We start from the raw sequence: 9,791 nt of genomic DNA, 5'->3' as shown, positions 1-9,791 counted from the left end.
ATCTCTACAACATTGATTGAGACTTTATGTTTTGTTGTGATGAATCGTAACTTGAAAAGGTTACCATTTGATGCCGTGCCTGCTGATATTCATTGTCTTTGTTTCTACCCTACTGTTGTCTTGCAAGAATTGCTTTGGATATTTTTTGGGTTAATCGATTAAATGATATGGTTTAATGGAATGGGTTTCTGAATTAAATTTCTTTCAGTGGCGGTACAACTTCGGTGTGCACTCTCTTTTTTCTAATGACATGTACTTACAGAATATTTATTGTGAAATTATAGCCGTTTGTATTTGAAGTTGACACTCAAAGAGTATTTGTTGACAAACTGATTTAGCGCCCTCTTGGAAATGTTGAGCTGTTTATTTATTCTGTCACCTGCTTTTATTAGGGATGCGGCTGGCTTGATCGAAATTCATTAGCATCCTTGTCAGGCTTGATCGAAATTTTCATTTGCATCCTTGTCATTTTATCATATCTAGTATCAGCGTCAATCGATGCCATTTAAATACGAAAAATATTACAAAATAAATTATTTTGGTTAGAAATGTATTTTTATTACTTGTTTGATATTCAGACGTAATTTTCCTGTAAATTCTTTGTTTAAAAATTTTACAATTTTATTGTTTTTCAAATTTTCTTTATTTGAAAAACAAATATTATGAAAAGGATGATTCTTATGAATTCTTTGTTTTGCAAAGCATTTTGTGTTATAATTTTTTGATGAACGCAAACACGTAATAATTATTCTACCATATCAAAATTTATCAGCATGCATATGAAGCAACAATAATTATTCTATCATTTTTCATTACCAAAGGCAAGCCAAGTTCAGCAAAAATCCAATAATAACAAAATTCAACAAGGCAATTTTAACGGAGGTTGACATCAAAATACATTTGGATATACATCAAGATTGTCACATAAGTACCGACATAAAAATTAAATAAAAACAAGGCTCGAGAGCAATAGAAACAGCCTAAATATTTCTTCCGACGCCCGAGCAAAAATTCATACAAATAATAAATTTTTAAGGGATGCGTAAACAATAAGAATAAAGTATACAGAGGTACAGTTCAGAATCGACGATTGCGGTTTCAGTGTCTATTGTCTTATATCCCATCATCAATGGAAGAACTAGGTTACCGAACATGATTGCAGTTTCAGTGCCTATCGTCGTATATCCCATCATCAATGGAAGAACTAGGTTACCGAACAAGATGATTGCAGTTTCAGTGCCTATCGTCTTATATCCCATCATCAATGGAACTAGGTTACTGAACAAAGTCAGCACCATCGTGCATACCATGGCGGATATCATTAGTTTCCCACTAGCAAACATATATTACTTTTTCTAACACCATACCTGCTTGCCTTTTGCAGCACAAAACTTCTCTGCCTTGCACCTGATGCCGCTTCTGCCTAGACTATCATATTTGAAACCGACGAGATAGGAGTTACTAACAAACCAGCTTTAGTTAGGGGTGCACCTTTTACTCACTTGGTTGGGTTCGAACCTTATTCTGTTAGTTTGGATCCGCATCTCTTGCTACCCTAGACGGCACGTACCTCCGCCACAGTTTCACTCTTTACAGTGGCTTCAGATTCTCCTTCTACTTCAGCTTCAGCTTCAGCTTCAGCTTCGCCTTCGATCTGTCCAGCTTCTAGTTCAGAATCCTCAGGGCTCTGCTTCTGGCCTTCCTCCAGTGCAGCGGTGTCAGAATCCATAGGAGCCACCCCATCTTCTACCTCCGCCCCACTTCCACCAACATCTCCCTCAACTGGTGGCGTAGTAGCCTTTTGTGATGTAAAATCAACAATATAATCAGAGAATGAATTCATCATTAAGTAACTTTATGCCAAAAATTAAGGTTTAAAGAATTTTGTTCTAGATTCAGTTTCAGCCTTCCCTCCTAACAATTCGGTTTGTTTCAAGTACCTCTAGCTGTAAGTCACCTTCAAATAATACAAGAAGTTCACTGATAGCAAACAAAGATTTATTTCTTCTGCATTTTACCTGGTTTTCTTCAGGCTGTGTTGCAGTGCTTTTTGTTTCTTCTTCCTTTTTAGCACGTTTTGCCTTCTCAGAAGGTTTAGCATGATACTTTGAACGAACATCTGGCGGTAACAGCTCTGGAGGTACAACTCCTTCAATCCCATTTTCCGTGAACTACAAAAAAGAACGCACTCAAGTTTAGAAGGTGAAAAACAAGAAAAAGGTTCACTACTATTTACTGATAAATGTATATGCATCATACTCGAGAAAATCCTTCCAAGTCTTGTCTGGCAGAAAACCTTAGTCCTTTCCAACAGTACACCTGTAATTACCATTAAGTAGCATCATCTCAAAGAAGAAATAATGCTGTTTTTCTTTTTTAAGCAATAACATATTACTCCAAAAGAACAATAGAGCTTTTGCTAGGAACCAAGGTTCCTTAGAAAGTGCTAGAAATTATTATCACTCTGACTTCTAATTTGAGCAATTAGCAATGTTAAGTATTGACTTAAAAATCATAGCTAATAGTACAGTATGGAGGTTTCTATATTTCTCAGTCATGACATAGTACCCTGCAAAACATTTTAACTTACACGATTGTTTTTATGGTGAAATTCTGGTTCGATTCCAGCAGAAACGTCCATCTACAATTTCAAAGCGAAAAGAGTTATGAAATTAGATTAACTAAGATAAAATAATAAAAGAAATGTGAAAGGTAACTTATGCTTTTAAATGAAGTGTAATTGTTCAAAAGAGTAAGAGGACACTAAATGAGACAAAATATGCTTACAATGATCACTACTAATAACTTAGACCAGAATAAAGGCCTCAGGTACTCACATCTTCGGCAAGTGCCTTCCAGTATTCTGTAACTGATGGCATGCGAATGCGCTGAGGATCAGTCAAAGCATTCTGCATTTTTCCCACAATGTGGATTAAAAAAGAAACCCGAGGTTAATTTATTTGGATAACAGCATTGGTACAGATCTTAAAAGAAACTGTGCGCTATAGAATTAAACAAATAGAAGAACAGCCAGAAAGGTTGGACTACAGAGTAAAAGAGTTGAAGAGATTTTGATTAACAATGAAAACAATATAACCGACATATTGTTCAAAGCTTCATTTAGCTCTCGTTTTTCTGTTGCCGGCACCAACGTGCATAGATTGCTTTATTATTTGGACAAAGCATAACGTGATTTGCCTACTCTAGACGAGTTGATTCTCCAAACATTCACACCAAAGATGGAATGGCAATAACAACAACAACAACAACAAAAAATAAAAATAAAAAAAATAATGAAAAAAAACCTGATAATATGATCCTGTATAACAACATCATGACTGAGTGTGATAGTTGAGATCCTGTAGTATAACAAGATCATGACTGGGTGTGATAATTGTGAGCTTGTGCAACAAGATCATGACTGTGTGTGATAGTTGAGAGTTGAGGCTTGTCCAAAGAACCTTCATTACATAGGTGACAAAATAGCCTTACATTATCAGGGTAAGGCAGTGTGAATTTTGCCCTACCAAAACCCCACATTGGCAGGAGCCCTGTGCGATGTGGCATCCTAAAAAAGTCTGATGCGTACACCCATTTAATCTTATGAATGCAGAACTTCTGCCACTAATAACAATATATGCATAAATCTGCTGCTCATGCTTTTTCATCAAAACATGCAACAGAGTTATAAGGTTTGTGTGCTTGAAGTCAAATTAGACAAATCAAACATCAAGCAAGAGCAATTTAGCAAAATCAGTATCCTAACTGTTCTAGAAAAGATCATCCACGTTTTAAAAAATCAATAATAAGCTAAATTGCTCAAATGAATAATTTTTGGAAGTGACAAATATCAAAAGCTGGTGATAACATTATACTGTTGTATGAGATAATAAAAAACAAATGTCGATATTACATACAGGATTTTGATCTGCCCACTTCCACAGCTGTGATAATTCTTTGTTCCCCAATCTCCACCTTGGCTTACTACGATAATGAAATGGATGCATGCATTAGATATGTAAATAGTAATTCATAACTCCAAATGCATATCAAATATGAGCAGACTGCAGTAAACTGATCTTTCAGATTGATAAACTTGAGAATAATATAATGTTAAGGAAACAATGAAAATTTGGAGTGGAAGAGATTAGACAGCAGTAAATTAATCCTTAAATGTTGAGCAAGGCAGACATAGGTTAGATGTCCTTTAAAATTAGAGGGCAAAAAAAAGCAAACGCTTCAAATACAGAAAAGTGCGCAGACTCAAAATGCAAAGCTAGTTTACATACCGTTTTCGTACTACATCTTGGCCTGACTTCTTCTCTGTAGGTTGCTTTTCAAAAGCTGGGCAACCATCTCGTTTCCACCAAACCTTAATTCACATATATTCAAGCAAATTTCCAAGTCAAGAGAAGTTCTACTTTCAGAAGGAATACCCATTTCAATAATGCAGAACAGGGTTTAAGAACTGCTCACCCAATTTTTCTCTCGCTCTAGTATATGTTCTATGCTCTGAAGGAATTCCTTCCCTTTTGGCGGAGTGATCTCTAGGAGTTTCTTAACGCGCTCTTCACAGGACTTGATTTCTTCTTTCTGATACGTTGAAAAACGAGCAAGCAATCATTTTGTGGTAAAACAGCACAAGAAGAGAATTAAAAGAATACTTATGGTGAAAGTTATTTTAATATGTAAAACCCTCAAATTGTTAAGCATTTACACAAAACAACATAAATGGAAACATGCTAGCTCAAGCAATGTAGAGCAAACAAGAAAAATATTTATTACAAACTACATTAATAAATACTAAGCGCAAGCGGAAGCACCCAAGATATAAAATGTTAAACCAGGCAAGGCTGTGGATAACGTATGGTCTCTTCCATAGGGTAAAGGTTAGACAAATAGCTTGCAAAATATTGGTAATTAACTAATGCTACTACAGCCTTTTGAGTCATCATAAAATCTAAGAAATTTGTCAATGCACTTGCCTGACTAGCTATGTCTATATCTGCATTACCATAAGATGCTGAAAATTATTTATGATATGTTTAGTGCCTAACTCAAGGCCATCCATTAAATAGCCCTCCCCCTCTTAATCCATTACAGTACCATGATGTGTTTAAGCACATGCTTTACTTTCACCTATCTCCGAGTATGGAGGGTAAGATCAGGGAAAATTACCAATAATGAAGTTATGCTTTAAGGAAAAAGAAAACTGAATCTGTTGTGCTATACTAATCTAATAACTATACCTTAAAAAACAAACAAACCAACCAACCTTCAGCTTGCATCATAATCAAACACTTTCAGATATATACTGATATTGCTGTAAGTTTGTGTAGTTACATGTAGATAGACAGAAAAGTAAAATAGGGAGAGGAAATGTTGAATTAAAAACAGAAGGTAGATCTTAACTGAAATGATGTAAATGGGTGGTACAGTGGAGGTAACAAAAGCATAAAGCATCCAAGATTCCACCATTTTAGAAAACATAGACATGCAAAATAAAGAACAAAATGGTGTTAAGTGACACAAGTGCTAACCATGCTTTCTGTCGGTCCATCTTTGTCATTCTTTCCAGGCGCCTGCAGCCAAAGGGTGAATTAGTCAAGCGATTAGAGCATTGTTTGTTTGCAAACACAAGCATCCCATCTCAGCTGAAGAATCTCATTATGGTAAGGTACAGGCAAATTGAAACCCTCAGTTTCATCAACATACCTTTAGATAGTCGAATAATATAAGACACTGAACAAGAATATGGCGCCGAAAATTGGGATCCTTCAACTGCAGAAGAAATAATTGTTATTTACTTTATGGAACAAACATAATCCACAAAGAATTTTGTACATTATCCTTCTGATCATATTATACCTCTAAACTCATCAATTTACTGCTCGTCAAGTATTTAATACTGAAGGCAGCTTCCTCCTCTTGTTCAAGATTATTCACATTTCCATCATCATCACTAAGAGGCTGAGCTTCAAAAGTATCCAACACAATCTGATTTCATAAGAACAACTTGTCAATATTATAATCAGATGCCCTGCATTAAGCAAAGGAACTTATCTTCTAGTCATGAAAAAAAAAAAACAATGATGTACCATTAAGTTTGAAGAAAATTTTTGCCACTTCGATGGAGCAAGTGTTGTTGAAGCTGGATTACTGAAATGCTCCTGAAATTATAAAAATACTAGTTCAAACCAAGAAAGTGGTGACAGTTTTGCAGCTACTCAGTGCATTTTCCTTCAAGCTCAATATTTACTGTAGTAAGTCATGCACAGCAATCCACAAAGTGATACAACAAGAGAGTAAGAACTAAAATTGTCAATATTTTTACATTTTTGTTATTATGAAATCTTCTTTAAGGAGATTATAGATATATAAAAAGTTCCGGACATAAAAACTAAAGGGAAAACTTCAAAAACCCCCCCATGGTTTCGCACTTTTTCATTTTAATACCCTGTAGTTTAAAGTGTATCAAGTTAGTACCATGTGGTTTCGCACTTTCTCACTTTAGTACCCTGTGGTTTAAAGTGTATCAAGTTAGTACTCTGTGGTTTTATTTTTATATCAAGTTAGTACTCTGTGGTTTTATTTTTGTATCAAGTTAATACCCTGTGATTTTATTTCTCTCCGAATGAAATATTAAACCACAAGGTACTAAAGTGAGAAAGTGCGAAACCACAGGGTACTAACTTGATACACTTTAAACCACAGGGTACTAAAGTGAGAAAGTGCGAAACCACAGGGTACTAACTTGATACACTTTAAACCACAGGGTACTAAAGTGAGAAAGTGCGAAACCACAGGGTACTAACTTGATACACTTTAAACCACAAGGTACTAAAGTGAGAAAAAGTGAAACCATAAGGGGGGTTTTTGAAGTTTTCCCAAAGCTAAAAGCAACAAGCAGTAAAACTCTATAAGGTAATAAATGGTTACAATTCATGGTGAAGAAATGCAGAATAGCCAACCTGCAAACTCCAAAAGGTCTTGTAGAAGTTGAAATCAACAGAAACTCCTGAAATGTTTAGAACAAGAAATCCAAAGAGATTCTTCACACAGCTTTCTTGGTACGAAAGCAATATGCCACTGAAAAGTTAATCTAAGGGGGAAGAAAAATCTCAGCAACCTAATCTTGCATACCATCAGGAGCATCCTTTTCATACTTTGTCTCGTTGGATGTATTGAAAACTCCTTTGATATTAACAGCTGTAAACATAGAATAACAAGAGAACCATGTGACTGAAAAATATATGCTTACTGTATGAAAGGAAGCGAATAAAAGACAATACCTGAGCGCTCTGATAATGGGAAAAAATGAGCAAGAAACATGAGAATCCGCCCACAGAATACCACATCATTTGCCTGAAACATTAAAGGAACTGAAGTATGAAACAGGAAAATATAGCACTAACATAATAAGGAAAGAACCTGGTAATCCAAAATGCAAGTCAGGATGATGCATTCATCATAACATCTTTGTTAGCACTTTGACCAAGAATATCAATCTCTCTCTTGACAAACAAAAGGCTTCTACTATTTCACCATAGCAGGTGATTGACATACGACCTTATGTTCAATTGTCTCATAAAAGTCACGTCCGCTAATAATAAAACAGATCAATTCTTGGATGTCAAAATATCCTACAAAGTAGGGCTACAGCTTCAAGTAGCTGAGCCTTCAGAAGAAATGAAATCCGCAAAGAAGAGAAAACCAGATGCCCAAACCTTTGACAGCCTTCTAAGAAGTTGATTGCAGGTCCTGAGCATCACTAGTTTCCCACGTCCGAAGAGCTCTTGCTGAAAGCAAATTAGTCAAATAGCTAAAACTCTAGGAAGATACAGAAAAAAAAAAAGAACTTCCCAATGATGGACAACTCACAATCAAGAAAACCGACAACTATAATGTTTAACTACTTCATACCTTCCCCAAAATATCTTGCTTGCTTTCAATGTAACCGAAAACTTCTTTACAATCTTTTATAGTTGACATTTCCGTCAGATCTTCTAACAGCTGGAATATCATTCCACCTTCAACATGCCCTCTTTCACAAAGGTACAGCACAATGTCTAACAAGTCATAGAAATGATGCTAAATCTCAAAGCATTGTACGTAATCTCAAAAGCACCTTATAAGTGGTCTAAGAGCCTTAGAATAAGAATATGCAAAAGCCAGAATTTTGAGAGATGAGCTATTAGTAGATAGTACAGACCTAGAAGGCATGGGATCTGTCCACGAGTATTTTCCTCACTGATTAATTGTCCATATTGCATCATTCTTTCGCCCGAATGAACTGCAGATGACTACCATATAAAGATTAGTGTCCTATCAGCATGTAAATTGAGATGCCAACAGTATAATATTTGCCAATATAGTAATATACATATTAATAGCCAAATCTTGCCAAGAGTTAAATGCCATTGTTTAAATTAGTGGCTACTTTCAATTATATAAGTCCAATTGAAGTAATTGATGCTCATTACAATGATACACTTGCTACATATCAAAACTCAGGTGATTGTCAGAGAATGAAAAACACTGAACCATTAAACACAATACAGAAGCTTACCACCAGTTCCTGCAGTAGCGTTCGAAGAGCATTTTCCAGAAATGTATTCTCATCTAGAATCAATACAGTTTGTTTCTGCATCAGTGACAACATTAGAATAAACTGACAAGCTGTCAAATGGCACATGAAGACATCATTGTATGTGTATAAAGCAGAAGAATACGGAATGATACCATATCATACGCTGCACAGAATATATTGATATATTTAAACATGTCCATATTGTTTACATATTCATCTATAGATCATGTTCAGAAATAATATCAGTACTAGATAGATCACTATCAAGAAACCAAGGAGAAAAGAAGCAACTGGATGAAGATGCATAACTTCCAAGTTTACCAACAGATAAACATATGGAACATGAGCGAACAAACAACTGCAAAGGCTCATGTTTATAACTATACTAATAGTATAAAGAACAACATCATCCATTGTCGTCAAAAGTCTAAATGCATAATGTTACTTACCTGAGGTTTAATAGCTTCTTGCACCGCTTGTAGCGCGAAATTCTCTGGGGATTCATTTCTCACCAGCACCTTTCTAAATACATCCTGCGTAGGAAAAAAAAGAAACTGATAAAAGTAAATTTCTTGGCAAAAGCAAGGTTAAATCTTAATTAATCAAGAATACTAATACTAACAAAACATTGGCATTATAAGCCCTAACAGATTTTATTGTTTCCCTAAAAAAAAACCCTAGGATTTGTTTTCGCCCTCCTACCAATTCACCCCCAGTGCTCGTTCTCGCAAAATTGGCGCAAGAACAATACTTCGCCCGCTTCATAAGACTCTTTCAATCCAATTCCTTGCAAGATCTCTACAATTTGACTTGCTAACCAAATTTTCTGAAATTACTCTGTTTCTAAACCCTAATATCTTCAAGAACTACTTGTCGTAACCGTTTACCGAGAATTTCTAAACTATGGACCTTTCTCCTTGTTCTAGGGTTCTAGAGCAAGAGAGGATCAGAGAGAAAGAGAGAGGGAGGCGTACGATGACACGATCTCGATCGGCGTGGCTAGATACGGGAACGGGACTCCGCTCCTTGGCGTGTTGGTGGAGGACGATGCGGAGCCCCGCTGCGGGCGCTGCTTCCGCCATTGTCGAGCTCTCTCACCCTTCTCCCTCTCCCTCCCTCTCTCTCTCTCTCTCTCTCTCTCTTCCCTCACCCGTTTATGTTTTTCAGGATTTAAAATAAATACCAAATATAGAGAGAAAAC

General features: G+C 36.0%; 1 protein-coding gene across 2 annotated transcripts; it reads right to left on the bottom strand.

Moving 5' to 3' along the window:
* LOC109714167 (THO complex subunit 1) lies at positions 851 to 9,737 on the bottom strand. Of its 2 annotated transcripts, XM_020238634.1 has the most exons (21): positions 9,565 to 9,737; positions 9,040 to 9,123; positions 8,570 to 8,644; positions 8,213 to 8,303; positions 7,924 to 8,069; positions 7,728 to 7,799; positions 7,293 to 7,365; positions 7,144 to 7,209; positions 6,972 to 7,018; positions 6,099 to 6,170; positions 5,869 to 5,997; positions 5,716 to 5,781; positions 5,541 to 5,582; positions 4,477 to 4,593; positions 4,290 to 4,372; positions 3,918 to 3,984; positions 2,838 to 2,909; positions 2,591 to 2,641; positions 2,260 to 2,319; positions 2,019 to 2,171; positions 851 to 1,798 (listed from the first exon to the last, which is right to left on the bottom strand). In XM_020238634.1, exons 1-21 carry the CDS (start codon positions 9,670 to 9,672, stop codon positions 1,556 to 1,558), a joined length of 1,917 nt encoding a protein of 638 aa, XP_020094223.1. In that variant the 5' UTR covers positions 9,673 to 9,737; the 3' UTR covers positions 851 to 1,555. The 2 variants fall into 2 exon arrangements, with proteins under 2 accessions (XP_020094223.1, XP_020094224.1); XM_020238635.1 differs by lacking the exon at positions 9,565 to 9,737 and having other exon boundaries at positions 8,213 to 8,293; positions 9,040 to 9,057.

Source organism: Ananas comosus, linkage group 8 (genome assembly GCF_001540865.1).
Source record: "Ananas comosus cultivar F153 linkage group 8, ASM154086v1, whole genome shotgun sequence".
In the NCBI taxonomy this organism is placed as follows: domain Eukaryota; kingdom Viridiplantae; phylum Streptophyta; class Magnoliopsida; order Poales; family Bromeliaceae; genus Ananas; species Ananas comosus.
This window is presented reverse-complemented; position numbering and strand designations above follow the sequence as displayed.

Coding starts and splice junctions, on each gene's coding strand:
- LOC109714167 (XM_020238634.1), bottom strand. CDS start 9,672: ATGGCGGAAGCAGCGCCCGCAGCGGGGCTCCGCATCGTCCTCCACCAA. Junction 7,800..7,923: donor AGCAAGATATTTTGGGGAAG/GTATGAAGTAGT, acceptor ATTTGCTTTCAG/CAAGAGCTCTTCGGACGTGG. Junction 6,171..6,971: donor AGACCTTTTGGAGTTTGCAG/GTTGGCTATTCT, acceptor TTATAATTTCAG/GAGCATTTCAGTAATCCAGC.